Source organism: Streptopelia decaocto (assembly GCF_964273445.1).
Source record: "Streptopelia decaocto genome assembly, chromosome: 16".
Classification (NCBI taxonomy): Eukaryota; Metazoa; Chordata; class Aves; order Columbiformes; family Columbidae; genus Streptopelia; species Streptopelia decaocto.
The window spans coordinates 3,730,189-3,746,798 of NC_138671.1; the positions used below are offsets into that span (position 1 = coordinate 3,730,189).

Consider the following 16,610-nt stretch of genomic DNA (forward strand, 5'->3'; position numbering starts at 1 on the left):
ATACAACCATTCAAGATTTTAACAGCCGCCACTTCATTTCATCCTTATTTGATAGTTCTGGGCTACTGAAAGAGTGAAACTATAAAGATGATTATCTACAAATAAAATAATTTACTGTTTTCACGAATATTTCTCATTCCTGAACATCTTTAAGACATGAAAAATAATAGATGAGAAGAAAATGTACTAGAAAATGCCCTTGTTTATTATTATAGACATTGAGGTAAGTGGAGCACCAGTGCATGGCACCAGTTGGACTCAGCTTGAGGAAGAACAACAGTCCAACTGCAATATAACAGTGGAAAAGTACATAGTTGAAATATTTCCAGTTTAAAAAGCCTTAAACATCATCTTTACAGACTAAACCCATTATGTTTTAGGAGCATTTTCATACAAGAGAAATATTCAGAATTGTAGCAAAGTCTCACAAATTTATTGTTGTACAAAAGCAGATGCAATCACAAATAATCAGGCTTTAGTCTTGTCAAATACAAAATGAAGTATAAAAATAGAACACAATATACAAGACTAGAAGTAGTTAAATATTACCAAAACCAAAGTAACACTGGAATAATTGTTATTTACAAAATCTTGTCTAATCTCCGAGTCCCTCTTGAGCTACAGTGATGATTTCTCTACCTTTTTAGGAGATTAACATGCAGACCTGACAGTTGTAAACAATGAAATGAAACCAACGGATACAGATGTATGTACATGGAGGCACAGTGCTCTGTAAAGACCTTGTCCTTGTGAAGAGTTGGTTTTAGTTGTTTTTACTTTAGAAGACTTGTCACGTCCTCTCCGTGCCCACTCCCACCCCGGGTTATTTAACACTTAACTGCAAATTCAGAGAAAAAAAAGCTTATTTTAATAAAACAGTCTCCTCAAATAAAGCAACTTTGCTGTGGAAGCTGTGACAGTTGCTCGTTACAAAAGGACTTCTTGCTGTGTGATTCACAAATTACAGAGACAGAGAGCATGAAGTGGTCCCCACTGATCAGTCTGTGCATTTAGTATTATAAACGCACTTATTGGACAAGCACCAAATGACCCCACATTTCAGCTGTGGAGAGCAATATCATGACAATAGATATATACATTATTTTAAATACTTATAGAGATTTAATATACAAATGGCTCTGAATATACAATAAAATAATGTGTTTAAAAAAAAAAATATGGTGAGAATACCACCATTAGGCACAAAGTATTTCTGGTGTTAGTGATTTTAAGGGAAGTCCAAACACAGACCATTTATCATTTGTCTGGGTATTTCGAGATGAATCCCTTCAAGATAATGCAAGAACCTATAAAAAGAAAAGTAAAAGCGACTGTAAGAGGACAAAGTTCTTTCCAAATACAAGGCAACGCTTATTATTTAGAGAGGCCTTTCCTGTCTAGATTTATTATACACAATATTTTATTAAGATTCTTAAATACTTTGTATATAGCAATGTAATAAGATTTAGCAAAACCAAAACTTACCTTCTTTTTGTCTTCCCTTGCTCTTTCAGCTTCTCAGACCTACAGATACTGCGAAGCGTGGGGAGGTATTCAAGTACGCTGGCCTGCTTATTGCCAAGGTTTAAAGGACTTCTGGAAAATACAGTTCTGATGACTGCCAGCCGCTTCTGTGCTTTTTTGTAAACGCTAAAACGGAGAATGAAGCATTATTGTTTCTTGTTCAAGAACGTACAGTTCCTACTTTGTTCCTTTAAGATCAGGTCTACTGGTTTAAAACTCTGTTAAACATCCTGACATCCAAAGCTGCGTTCCAGTGGATCAGACGCCTGTAACTTCTGATTGTGCGCTGGCACAAACAGGAGGGACAGGGTCTAATCTGGGGAGGGCATCACAACCTCGTTACGTATGTGAGGGTTAGTACATCCGTCAGACAACAGAACCCAAACCATCTGCAGTCTTCAAAAATTAAAAGCATCATACAATTGCTATTTGCCAGAATGTCAGTATCAGATCTAATGTATAAATCATGATATAATATATTGGCCCAACTTGGTCAGATCCATTTGGACATTGCTCCTCTGGGTACCGACTTACAGAAATAAGAGTCTAACCTGTTTTCCTATTCAGACACTTGAACAGGTTTTATTCACCTGTTATGCCAATTCTACATATAACAACTTATGTTAAGTGTTTCATATCCACATTTCCTAGCAGTAATGTATTCTTTGATCTTTAATAAATGAAAGGTTATTCTTCATTAGTGTGAGTTACTACAAAAAAACGGCAGTCAGGCTACTCAAACAAGAAAAGTCGCTTTTTGCAGAGATTGCCGAGTGGTTCATTTAAGCTTATGCCAGCAAAGTGAACAATGTATTCCAGCATTTTGAGACATACTGAGAACCCCTGTATTGGTATGAATGTGTTTAATATAACACAGATAACACAAGTTATCTGAAACAGTTCTACATCCTGTGAAATGCTTTTCTTGACAAATAACGGCATTATAGTCCAGAAATATTAGCAAAGTCTTACCTTGAATCAGCTGACTGGCTGAAGGATACGTCATTTCTTGTGTTAGAAATATGCAAAGTAAGTCCCTCCAGCTGATCGCTGTCAGGTGTTTTACTCAAAGAGGATTCCAAGTTTTGTAGAATATTAACAGAACATTTGTTAAAGCTGAGCGCTTCAATAGCTGCCTTTATTTCACTACAGCTCTGGGAACTCCACCAATCAGTATTTTCTATACTGAACTCATCACAAAGACCATTTTTGATTTTGCCATTTGTCCAATTAAATCCTTCATCTGTAGAAAACTCCATTGGTTCCTTGGTGTTGGTGTTTACACAGCAATCCAAGAAAGACACGTTCTCCACAAATTCAGCCAGGGAGTTCAGACACTGAACAACTAGAGCAGACGTCTTCTCCTTTGCTGGGGTTTTAGTTTTAGTTTCTTTTTCTTCTTTATTCATCAACAATTTTGGCTCCTCTTTCTTCCCTTCAGCACATGATGGAGGACTATCCGATGGCAAAGTTATGAATTCAGCTGAATAGTTCAGTCCAGTATCAAATAAGTCACTATCATCCAATGTAACAAGCCTTTTTTGGTTCTTTGTCTTTTTAGACTTTCTTCCAGTGCTGCTTTTTCCAGAGCAGTGACTGTCAGTAGATCCGGTTTTTGAAGAAACTACGTTAGTCTTTTCAAGTATAGAGTTAGAGGGGTCAGACTGGTTTGAAAGAACTCGCACTGGTAAGGGAAGAACAAGCTCTAGATTACTATATATAAAATCCACTTTCTTCATCTGGAATTCTGTGAGAAGCTGCATTAATTTATTCAATTTCTCCATAGTTGTCGTTTTGTGCTGTAAAATAATAATAATTGAAAATTTGTTAATACATTATAATATTTATAATAAAAATTTTATTATAGAAAAATCTCATACTCCTGGCTTTGTGTTTATGAGGCGAGAGACTGTTTTGCTTGCAGACTGCCCCAGTTCAGATTTGGCTTAATAATGACAGAATCCCCTAATTTCTACAACAAACATTTTCAAAGAGATTTGCTTCTTAGAAGATGCTATTCATAGTGATGATCACACTCAATTATCTGGCATGCATTCAAAGTATTAGCTAGTCAACTACAAAAATACCTTAAGAAATGTAACCAAATCTTCTGAAGGCAACAGGATATTCTTAAGGCCAAGCAATGTCTCTACACAGCCCGTATCACATTTGGGAAATTCCTGAAGATGTGCTTGAGAAAAATCCATCTTGGAATCAGTGGTCTCTTCAGAATGAATTACGTGATCCGCTTCGTTTGTCTCATCTCCTCCTGCACAAAGACAACGTGCTTTACTTAAAATGGAACAACTGCATAACAAAATTGATTTTCCCCCTCTTTGCCTCAGTTCCTTTTATAAAAGATACTATAACTGTTGACTCTTGCTGCAGTTCTGAATGAACACAGCAACTGAAATTCATCCTCCCCATCCCCATTTAATTCATTTAAGTGTCACCGATCTGCCCGCTCTCCCCTCTTTGCAAGTGACCACCTGAAACAGCCTCTGCTTCCTTTCATGCCCTGCTGGTCTATCAAAAAAACCCCAACAACCCAAAACCCTACCCAAGTGTTCAGGACTCTTACAGAAAGTTACTATCTATTAATACACATCTAAGAATGGTTTGATTTAATCAAATTCATGTTAAGATGGAAAGTTTTTTTTTTTTTTAAATTAAATTAAATTAAATCAACCTACCACGATGTGCCAAGCGTTTGTCTTTCAAGAATCCCCCTCCACTTCTAACCCAAAATTGCAAGTAGAGAACACTTTGTCTGATATCGCAGTTATTCGTGGTTAACAGAGCAGCCAAGTCTTTCACATCTGTTCGCAGATTCTCAGCCAGACACAGCGCCTGGAGGAAGCTGGCAGCATGGACCTGAGTGAGAGTTAACACAGACCACTGGAAACAGCTCTTACCACTCAGACTGCAGTAAGGCACATGCAAGCAAATTATTCGATTGATGCTTGCAACACGTTTTTCTTTTTAATACAGAGGATTAGTTTATTTAGATTACAGTCACATTAAAACCTTGAGAAAAGCAGAATACTGTACCAAATTCTGCCTGTGCTCCTGAAACCACGTGCACCTTGCTTTTCATCACCAGCAGAGAGCATTAAAATATTCCCCTTCTCAAAAGTTAGTTCCTTATCATTCTCATTTATTTTGCTCTTCCACATAATACATAGTTGCAAATGAAACTATTTGCTATACAGAATCCTTGTGTTTACATTAAAGGAATAACCCATAATATTTCCAGAATAGCTCCTATATTTTTTAATGAATGAACCAACACTGGCACAGCCAGCCTTCAGATGAAAACTATTGGATATGTCACCTATTAAATTATTTACTACAGCCTAAAAACTTGATTATGTGATGAATTGATGTTTTTATTGTAATTCTCTGAAACACTACATGGTTCAGAAAAATAAATCTTCCATGCTAGTAATAAAAATTCTACATGTAAAGATAAACACATCCTACACATCTTTGCATACCAATCCCCCTCCCCCAAATAGTCTTCTGATAAAAGAGATATATTGCATCAGATAAATATAAACCTACACCAACATTTACATTTCAAACTTCAATTAGCTGACAATTACTCGCTTAGGGTGTATCTGAATTTCCAAACACACACTTACCAAAGAAGGGGTTTTAAAGTTGATCTCTTCAAAATAGCCATCAAACATTAAGCTGAACGTTGGATCTACATAAAGAGATATCGGTGAACTCTCATGACATCATGTTCATACCTAATTATTTTCTTTACCCATTAGAACAGCCTGTATCTTTATTCCAATACTGAAATACTCATCAAAAGAGGCTCTTCTGCCTGTGAAGCCCAATTCCCATACCGAGCGCCACTCACCATTGGTAGTGAGAACTACAGGTCTCTTTGCAGTTGCCATGAACGTCTTTATTGCACTTAGGAATCCTGCATCTTCATCAAATATTATATCCACCTATAGAAAACAAATTAATGCAAAATATCAATAGTTTTCACCATAGGCTTTTGAAGTTTGTTTGTTTTGGTTTGGTTTTTAATAGAATTGCACCAGCGACCTGCAGGATTGCACCATAGTTGGCAACACAGCTATACCTCCTTTATTGACTTAAAATTACATTCCTGGCTGCAATTTCGTATACTTAGCTTAAGACTTCAGAGACATTTTTGGGCAAGAGGTTAAAGAAGAATTTAACATGGACTTAGATATTGTAATTATTGGGGTGTTAATGGTGGTTTTTAAAGTGCCTCAGTGCATGTAAGTTGTGTAAAATTAGAAACCATAATCAAAGGAATTAAATTAGCAGAATCCTACAAACTGTTCCAACCCTGAACAACTGTTGATAGATGATAGTTTCTTTATCTTTTAAAATAATGACCCATGGTTAAAAAAGTACTAATGAGGATGAAATCATTAAACACCGAATTAATTTTTAAGAAGTTGATAATCCTCACACTTGAATCTACCTAGAGGCCTCAAGGAGGAAGGGAAAAAAGTTCTATTCTTTAAACATAATGAAAGGGTATGTTGTTGACATTGATATATTTCATGTGAATTTTACCTCTTCAAAAAGAATGAGAGATGTTGCACTTTTTCTGTTGTGTTCTCCTCCTTCTACTTCTTTGCTTATTGACTTGATTTGAGCATCTTTCTTTTCTTCACGTGAATCCTGAGTATTCCCTGCAGAGGGGTGAAGAAATGAGCAGGAAGTAAAGGAGGACTGAAACCATTTAATATGCATTCTAGACACCCGTTTCAAAAACACCCCATGTATAAACTGCTTAAGAATATCAACACTGACACAAACTTAGAAATCTGACCTACATCCTTTTCTGATGTCGTTTAAAAAAAAAAAAAAATGCAAGAAATTTGCTAGAAATTCAACAGCTTTTGGTGAAGGGCTGACAATTTGTAAAGTTAACTCTGCACCCAACCTGCTTGTGACCTGTGGTGTCTCGGGGACGTGGAGTCGATGCAAGTCCTTTAAGACTATGCAATTATGCCTGAAAAGACAAGGACTCGGCTCAATCTCACCAATTCTATTGAGTACTTTGCTTTTGCATTCTCCTGTACTGTCTTGTGCAAAAATACTACTTGTCCAAATATATTGTTTCCTTTCTAAAAGCCTGTCTTTAAGGCTTCCTGATCCCATGAAACATTTGGAAATTTACCCTCCTATGTGAAGAGACTCCAAAATTTCAGTGTGCCTTTCTATGTATTAAAATCCCCAGTTTGTAATCAAACATTTATTGGCTTTACAAGACCTTAATTGTGTAGCAGTAATTTTGATATATATACAGCACCTAGCACAATGACCATTTACTTGTTAAATAGTGATACCTACCTTTACTTTTTTCTTGAGATGTTACTGTTCCGTCATTATCTTTACGTTTGGAAGAAATTTTGAAATAGTTTGCCAGTGTTTTAGGGGGAAGGCTTCGTTTTAATCCTCCTCCTTTCGGTGATAATGGAGGTTTTCTTGGTGAAATAACTTTCTTGGGAGAATACATTTTTTCTGCAAGATATGTTCTATGTTAAGCTGGAAATGTAATCTCAAACTGACATTTCTCAGGCAAATATAGAGCAAATCCCAGTTTTGTATCTAGTACAGGATAGGTTTATTGTGCTGATTGCTGCTTATTTGACTTTTCTCTTGTTACAGGGAATGCTTTCTCTTTACCTTTCTATTCAACTGCCATAGCAGACCGCACTCCCTCAGTTTAGCTGTAACTCCCTCAGTTTAGCTGTAACTCCCTCAGTTTAGCTGCTTGGCATACAGCTGTCTTAAGCAACTGAGCATTTCTTACTATTACAAAATTTGCTCTCTTTTTAAACAAGTGATGCCTAAAAAAACCACCCAAATAAAACCAAATATACCAAATATACCAACAACCAGACAAAAAACCCCACAGATACAACCATGAAACTTACTTGGTGACTTGGCACTGCTACAGCTGTTAAAAAAGCAAGGCTTGTGTGCATTAACACCTTTTTTGTCCACCTGATGAGACTGAGTAGCTTCTTTTAGTTGGGACAGTATCTGTCTACCGCTACGCTGGCAAGAGGCATTGACTTCAAATATCTGCAATGGCATTTAATTTATATTAAAAAGAAATTCTAGACATCTTGTATTATGATGCTTTCAAATCACTTGGTACAAATAAGAAAAACGGCACGAAGAAAGGACCCCACACACCTTGAAACCGAGCTCCTGAGCACAAGCATAGACTGCAGCAGTCTTGCCCACCCCCGGCGGGCCGGTGATCAGAACTGTATTGCACAGGCTGCTCTCTTCCTCAACATCGGACTGATTATCTTTAAAGTCAAGGCTGTCCAAAGAGTCTGTAGAATTATTTAAAAGAAAAGATTGTTCAAAGTATTATCAATTCATGCCATTTTTATGCCAGCTCTAACAAAGAGAAGCTACATGTGTTATCTTAAATCTTATCTGCACCTTGATGCCCTTTGTCCTCCTTTTCCCCTTTCTGATTTCGTTTTTCTTCCCAGTCAGCTCTTTTTTTCCATTCTTTTAACCAACTATAAAAGGAAGGAAGAGAATACAAAATAAAAATTACTGCTGAATAAAATGAACCAAATTCAGAACATAAAATTAGCGGACATTAGCCACTTGTTATCCCTCCTAGAAACTCATAATCATTTCAGATTTAAACAAATTGGTTCAGCTAATGTAGCATTTCATGTGTGGTTTTGGTTTGTACTATACCATACAAGCCACTGAGGTGTTACTGTAAAAGAAACAATGACCAAAAGACCTTTCACACCATCCAAAAATTTGTTTCTGCAGCTTTTTGGAAATAAACCAAGCCCAAGGCCACACACAAGCATTGTGTAAAGTAACCAACTTCACTTCTTTGAGCATAAGCAATAGGAGGCTTTGAGTTATTTTACAAATGGATCCAAGCTCCCACTTCTGACCTGCGTAGCCTTTCAATTTCTTTCTTGTTCCCTACAAGTTCACTGGAATCTTGAGGCTGATATTTTTCTGTCCAGAGCACGTCTTCCTTTTCAACACCTACAGAAAAAATACCTGGTTTTAGTTAGTTCTCCATGCAAAGGAGTTGATCCATCCAGTAGAACAAGAAGGCCAGATACGATTTTTGCATCACAGAGGAAAGCTGACACACATCATATATGAATTCCCTCAATGCAAAGAGAATTAAAATCAGACAGGAAATGTAGTTACCAGAAAGTGCATTTGGCTCTGATGAATCTTCAGTGTCTTCTGTCATAACATCTGGTTTCTGGGCCTTGTTTTTTCCTAGATGTGTTGCTTGTCCTGTCTCTGCTTGTCTCTCTCCAGATAAGGGAGAAATAAGGCTCTTGGAAACTCTGGATTTTATTTCAGTCTCTGTACCTTCAATTTGTTTTCTCCTTTTTGATTTGTGGTCTTCTGTTTCTTTCCTTTTCCTCTTAGTTTCCTTCCAGTTGTCAGAATGCTTCTGATTTACCTCAGAACTTGCAGTGCCATCTTCTAAGGAAAAAAAGAATTACATCCTTTTAGAATTTCAAGCTATGTCCACTACAACCGTATGTTTGTTTCAGCCATATTTTAAGAATTTATTTAAAATGACCTAAAACGTGAGTGCCAATTTATTTCCAACAACACCTAAACATTTCTGGAAATTCCAGGTTGCCTTTTTATGCCAGAGAGAGTGCGAGTGTAAGCTTATTGTAGGTTACTAACCTTGTACACTGTTACTGTTTTCAAGACCCGATCCTTCCATTTGCTTTTTCAGAAACTTGTTGAAGTATTTTCTCACCGGAAATTGAGAATTAGAAGACATTATCTCATCTAGTAAATCTTCCCTGAACGTATCAGGAAAAACTGGTCGGTGGCCAGAAAGCTGTAAGAAACACATTAAAAAAATTATTACTAGAAAATATTACACGGAAAAAACAATGACAGTTTTGCATAATTTAAATCAGTTGCTGTCTCGTTAAACCCAGAGATTAACAAAAAGCCTTGAGAATAGTCTAATGTTATGACACAGAATGGGTAAATCACACACGAGAAAATAAATGACCAATGAACACGGGACTGACACAGATTCAAACGACAGGATTTTTTTAAAACAACAGAAGTCCTAACGAGTAACAAACCAATTTTAATTTTCTTCTCATTTTTCTTGTAACACAAGCCCCCATGTGAAAGCACTAACCATGGGTGCAGAACAGTTTCCAGTTAGTTTTGAATTCACAGTGGAGAATTCACCAAGTGAGAGGGCGATTTTTGTGACATTAGTGACTTCAGTGTTCAGTTTCCTCAGCTTCGTTAATAGAGGACACGATGGTGATTTCAGTTTCCACATGGGATAACCTACAAAAGAACCCCCACCAAAACAAAGAGGAAACTTTTGTTAACAAGCCAGAGATAAAGTCACAGACAAAACCATCCCAATGCTCTTTCAACTACAGCTTTTTCATGTCAAAGCCAAGCTTATTTAACTTACACTGCATCAACTGTTTATTAATTCCACCTCCCACAAGCAGAAGATATTTGCACATTTTTACATACAACATTTCTGCAGTAAGTTGCCCCAGGCTCTGCTTGCTCTAAATAACAACCTGTGCCCTCACCAGGACAGATGCTCACCAAGGATTTCGTTTGTTTATTGGTTGATTTGCAAATATAAACTCTATTAAGTGCTATTCTACACCTTCCACCTTTCATGAGGACACTGCAGTTTGCTCCCTCACCCAGTGGAAAGAAATGGGCTGTTCTTTCCTCTTCTGAGAAACGTTTTGTCTTTGTCAGAAGGAATCGGTTTCTGCCCAGCTCAGTCCAATATAATCTTTAGTCTCCAAACTGGAAACTGAAAGACTTAACTTTTCTGACTAAATGTTAAGAATTTTGCATCCCCACCCATAAATATATACATTACGTTAGCATCAATTTAATTTGTAAATTGTGTATTCAAAACCATCCCACTGGAACCTTGTTGGTTTTGTTTTCTTACTGCACCACAAAACAAGAGGGAACTACCAATTACTCCAGTCGTAAGAGTAAATTCTGCTGTTCAAGTTTCTTTTCTGCGCAGATTTACTAGAAATTATCAGATACAGTTACACAATGGCTGAACAAAACTTACAGTCATCCTTCTGCTGCACGTGGACAACGGTCCTAAAGCAGGAACTTGCAAGGGAATACGCTTCCATCGCTGCCGCTTTCTTCGCAATCTGCCTCTTCAGCAGCTCTGGCAACCCGCTCATCAGGAACTCACGTTTTGCTCTGAACTGATTGTCATCTTGAGAATTTTCAGATGCATCTTGGCTTTAAAAAAAATAGAAATGAAAAAAAAGAATCATTAGAACTACCAGCTATGTGAGACTTACAACGGAATTTAACCACATTCTACACGAGTTAGAAATAGTGCGGGAGAACTGATAAAATTAATTTAAGTGTAATAAGCTTACATTTCTTTTCAATGCTATGTTAAGAGATTTTAAATAGACATAATCCTCCTAGGTTTTGTATTTTTACACGCAATGTAGGCTTTCTTTTCAATCAGTCATCAACTACATTTTCAGCCATCTAAAATGGCTCAACAATGGCTGAGGAAACATCTCTCCAAAAAAACCCCGGAATTTTGCAAGCAGATTCACACATTGATCAGTATTAAAAAAATGAACATCTATATCACATTCCAATAAGTGTATTTAAATTTGCGAAATGAGAGAATGTTAAAATAACCTTGAAAAATAGTTTGATTCTTAAGCAAGTGCAATCTCGAAAACTGACCTGCCTTCATCAAAGATCACGATGGGTTCACCTGCAGAGATTTGAGCTCTTCGGCCTTGGAAGGAAGGTGGATATCCCTGTTTTCCTTTAAAAAGGAAAAAAATCATTGTTAGATCTGCACTGCTAGAAGACTCTAACCTTGCTTCTCTTTTCACTATCTATATGTTCCATTTAATAACACTAGGGAATCTCCTTTAAGGGAAAGCTGAGTATTTAACGAAATTCATTGTAGTTTTACTTCTAGTTCTTTCATCACTTCAGACATTATTTTCTGTAAGATTAAAAAAACCCTTTAAATTAGATGACAACAAAACATGGCTACTATTGGCAGGTTTTAACACATAGCTCTCCCAAAATGAAGGAAAATCAAAGCAGCACATGTAAATAAATAAATAATCTCTGCACTATTAACTCATCATGTCAAAATAAAATGTATATATTGGAATTTAAAAAAAAATATTAAAATATTAAGAAAAAAAAAATCAGAAGATTAATGTACTGTAAAGGCAGCTTTATAAAATAAAGTTACATAGTCAACAATGGTAATAAAAATTAAACACACTTAGTAAAACCCAATTACCATTTGAGTTCTTTGCAACATTCGACTTTCTAGACTTTTTCCCCAAAACATCATTCAAGCTCCGAAGACTCTTTTGCTTCACGCTGTGCGCTGCAGTGCTGGTATCACTCAGGCTTGAATCTAAAATTATTACCGATTCCTAGAAGGAAAGCAAATAGAGAAAGCAAACAACTTTTCCTCCTTTGCTAACAATACGATTTAATGATCAGTACTGAGAAAAGTGAAGAAACTGCTAAAGAGCTGAGAAGTTATCAAACATAATTTGAAGATTATGCTACGCTTTAATTACTGCTTCCACAGAAAAAGTATATAGAATAAGATCTCCAGCATATAAAGGAGGAACTTTCCAGTCTATGCCTGGCGGTTACTTTACTATGTGACATTTACCAGACCACTGCATAGACATCCACCTTATTTGATTCCCTAGAATAAATATTTGCAAGATAAGAAACATTTTTGTTGCTTAAATAAATCAAAGACTACAAAATATTTCTTTTCCTTACAAAGTATACAGGTTTACCTCATCTTCTTGTAGCTTTTTCTTCTCAGCGAGCGCTCGCTGTCGAGACGAGCGCCGGACGGGAGCCGGGGCCTCTTCGTTAACCTTTGATCGGTTGTGCCGTATGGCTTTCGCTTTTTCTACCAGCTGTTTTGCTTTCGATATATTTTTAGAAGTAGAGCTTATCTGTTAAAAAGGTACAAAAGAATCAAAATACATTCAAGTTAATATTTCACATATCAATATGATTTTCCACATTCATAAAAGCATATGATTGTTAGGTAATTTTATTTGTACCAAAAAGAAAGCGAAAAGACGGAAAGGAGGAGCAAATCAAGATGATATCAACACTTTTCAAAGGGTTTGTGAGCCCTGCAAGGGGATCCTCCAGTTTGCCCACAGGACAGATTAAGCTGCTCTGCTGTGCCCAAACACCACGTCCCACCCTGAGAACCTGCAGAACACGAGTACATTTACACAAATAAAACAATACTTTTAAATCTAAGGTTCGATGACTGTACAAGAAACCATCTCAAATTCTATTACAAATCACAGCAATAATCTCTTTCCATCAGGCACCCGAGAACTGCCCTATTGTATTAGACTGTTACACAATACTGAATACTAACACAATTATACACATATAATAAATTACAAAATACTGAAACAGAAACTGTTCCATAAATTACCTTTATATTTTTGGAGTTAAACTCTTCATTTTTCATTGCCTCAGCTTTACTTGATTTTGTAGTTGCACTGATACGTGTAAACCTCATTCTAATTCGAGAAAAAATATGAAATGATTACTTTTTAATAAAGGAAAATTTTACTATCTCATTTTCAAGTGTTTAAACAGAAGCTGCTCCTCAATTGGTGGGTTTTCATTTCTTTCGTTCTTTGTGTTTTTTTCTTAGTGTCTTCAGTGCAAGCACATTTATAGAGTCACCTTTGGTTCTTCTGTATGATTATCCAACACAATCAGTATTCATGCAGCTTTGGTATGCATTCCAATCAATTTATCATTATGTCTAACTCTTAAAATACTTGCAGGAAAACAAAGTGCCAAAAGATAGAATATACCTTATAAAATAAGGTAATAATATAATAATAAACATAATATAATGAATAATATACCTTATAAAGTGTTTACCTTATCGGGCTGTTTCCATCAAAGGGCACGGTAATCACCTCGGCTTTATACATGTTAATTTTCTTCGGGGCTTGCTTGCTCGCTTTGGGTGTGGAAGTCTGTAAGGGTTGGCCACTTAATTCATTATTTCTAATCCTGACTTTTTTAGGTGTAACACTTTTTGGTGTTTTGATGTTCTTCTGCCTTAAACTCCTCCTTAACTCATTCACTTGTGGACTTGATGAAATTCTCGCATCTACGGTGTTCTCCTTGGTAAGAACGCTAGATCCTGAATCCTCATCTTCATGGTAACTGCTTACATTAGAGACATTGGTTTCCTTAGTCTCGGAAGCCTTCCTCCTGTTTCCTTTTTTCTGAAACTTTTTAGGTCTTTTAGTTTTAGTTCTAGCACTAGAATGTGTGCATTTGCCCACAGAACCTTCTGGTTCTCCACTTTCTAATCCTTTATTCGAAGCAACGTCATCTTCGGGTCCTCCTTTTTCCTTTGAAGGCTTTCCGACGGTTTGCTTTTGTTTTCCAGGTGCCTTTTTAACTCCACTTTTTACCACATCTGCTGTTGGTTGTCTAAACGCCTTCATGAACTGATGCCTTTCTTCCAGACTACATTTTGGCTTCAAATAATCTGACCCTCCAGTCTCCAGCACAGCTAATTCCAGTTCTTCTTCCTCAATAACTACATTAGATTTTCTTTTCTGAGTAACCTGCTCCATTTGTTCGCTGTCCAAGGGGGGTGGGCTGCTTTCTTTTTCCCCTACGCTTCTTCTCTGCTTCAAAAAAATGGAAGCTATTTTCCTAGAGCCTTTTTGCTCCTTATGTAATGCAGCTAATTTTGGGGGGATAGAATGAACCTGTGCCAGGACAGTTACTGTTCTGAGCGGCGGCTGCTGAGACTCCTCACCCTTTTCCAGGTCACCAGCACTATCACTTTTGTCTGTTTCGTTTGCTGGGGCAGAATTGTCCACTGTTGGCTTTGTGTCTTCTTCAACACCAGCTCCGTCATTTTCTCCTTGACTCTTCAGGAAGTCCTCAAATGACACTGTTATTATACTATTATTTACCTGCGATGTTTTGTCATCTGGATGAACTTCAAAACTGGAGTCGCTAACAGCAGCATCACACTCTGCTATTGCAGGACAAACCACCTTTTTCTTATCTTCAGTTTCCCTTTCCCACTTTTCATTCAGCTGGTTTTCAGATGAAAAACTTTCAGACAAATCCATATTTACTTTGTGCTTCCTTTTCCTTGATTTTCTTGTCCTATTTTTTGTTCCATTTACTTTCAAACCAACTTTATCTGCATTTTTTCTGTCGATGACATCACTTGAAAAGTTCTCTCTTTGCACGTTATCTTCTGCTAATTCTCTTGTACATTTTTCATCAACTAAAGTACAAGGAGCAGTAAAATCATTACTATCTTGTTTCAGCCCTGTTGTTTCTCTGTTGTCATCACCAATAATTTGTACTTGATGTTCATTCTCAGATTCTTTCCTCTCTCTTAGCTTATTATTTAAATTAACTCTCTTCCTCTTCCGCTTTAAAGGGGGTTTAAAAGGTGACTTACAGTCTTTGTCATCAGCATCCAACAGTGTTTTATTTTCTCCAGCTACCACTGGTATTGTAGCTTTCTCAGCTACAGGCGTCTTTTTAAAATAATCCAATATATTGTTGGTTTTTGGTGGTGACGACACTTTATCCACTGGTTTTGCTAGTGGTGAAAAATATCTTGTGATTGTTTTCACAGAAGCATCTTCCTCTCGCCGTTTCTTGCATGGCTATAAGAAAGATCAACATTGATCTTAGTTTTTCAAAGCTTAAGATGCCTCAGTACGGTAACAAAGTAGTGCAGTATCTGCAGTATGTATTAGTGACACTGGTACTCTTTCAGATGGTAAAACCCCCTTGTCGACGTGCTAAGCCTGTGTGCACATCGACTTCCATCTCCACGTTTGCAAAAGCCATTTAAGCTCAAAATAAAGACTGTGCCATTTTGGAAACATTAAAATCCCATGTAGATCCAAGACTGCCCAAACCAAAAGCGACCACAAGGTCCTGAGAACAGCTCTGCAGGGACTTGGTAACACCAGAGCTCTGAACGCCTGAGCCAGTTCTCATGTTCTGTGAGTTACGTGCTATGTTTGCCATTTGTAGGGCACTCAACCAGGACTCCCGTGTTACTTAAAGATGCACGATCCCACTGTAAACATCTGCAGTATCTTGAGAAGAAACTGCACCTTTTGAAACACTTAAAGAAAATGAATACAAGAGAAGTCATATCTCACAATTCAAACCATAGAGGAGAGTTAATGTGTAAAACTCCGAGATGGCTCACAAGGGCTTCTATAACTCTCCTAGTTCATTAAAAACCGAACTCTTGCGACATCTCAGCACCTGGAGCTGAGGGCGCTTCTCCTCAAGGCCAACGGGGACCCGCGGAGGAGCCGCCGGCGTTTCGTGACAGCTCGGCCGGCTGCGCCGCGCTGCCGACCGCGGGCTGGGCGCCGGGCTGGGCGCCGGGCTGGGCGCCGGGCTGGGCATCGGGTAACGCACCGGGTTGGGCACCGGGCTGGGCGCCGGGCTGGGCGGCCGCCCCGCAGCGCCAGGCGCCGTTTGCCGCCTCCCCCGCCACACCCGGCGCGAAGGACAAAGCGGCGCCACCGCGTCCCCCGCTGCCCCCTCCCCGCGCGGCGCCCCGTCCCGCCGCCGCCTGCCCACCTGAGCGTCGCCGTCTTTCCCGGGGAGGGCAGCGGCCGCCGCGGCCAGGGCGAGCCTGCCCACCATGCCCCGGCGCTGGCGGGGCGGGCGCTCAGCCGCGGGCGGGCGCTGAGCCCATGGAGCGCGCGGCCCGGCCGCCTGTCAGGCGCGAGAGCCAGGCGGGCAGAAAGGCGCGCGCGGGACGAGATTCGGAACCTCCGCGCGGAAGGGGGCGGGGCCGCGGCGCCCCACGTGACGCGCCTGCTCGGCCAACGGCCGCCCGCTCTCCGCCGTCACGTGACGCGGGTCCGCAGCGGTCGCCCCGCCCCTTCCCCGCACGCCGGGTCACGTGCCGGCTGAGCCACGCCCCCCGCGGCCCCTTCCCCTCTGCCGGGCGG

General features: G+C 38.9%; 1 protein-coding gene across 1 annotated transcript; it reads right to left on the reverse strand.

Annotated features, from left to right (window-relative positions):
- Window positions 1-411: 411 nt before the first annotated feature.
- Window positions 412-16,383, reverse strand: ATAD5 (ATPase family AAA domain containing 5). Its single transcript, XM_082067210.1, has 23 exons — window positions 16,234-16,383; window positions 13,522-15,293; window positions 13,061-13,148; window positions 12,393-12,557; window positions 11,873-12,011; window positions 11,293-11,377; window positions 10,643-10,824; window positions 9,713-9,870; window positions 9,238-9,397; window positions 8,737-9,021; window positions 8,469-8,565; window positions 7,987-8,069; window positions 7,729-7,874; window positions 7,464-7,614; window positions 6,877-7,047; window positions 6,094-6,212; window positions 5,396-5,489; window positions 5,169-5,233; window positions 4,218-4,398; window positions 3,612-3,793; window positions 2,497-3,323; window positions 1,486-1,650; window positions 412-1,307 (listed from the first exon to the last, which is right to left on the reverse strand). The coding sequence occupies exons 1-23, from the start codon at window positions 16,297-16,299 to the stop codon at window positions 1,229-1,231; spliced, it is 5,460 nt and encodes a 1,819-aa protein (XP_081923336.1). The 5' UTR covers window positions 16,300-16,383; the 3' UTR covers window positions 412-1,228.
- Window positions 16,384-16,610: the final 227 nt, after the last annotated feature.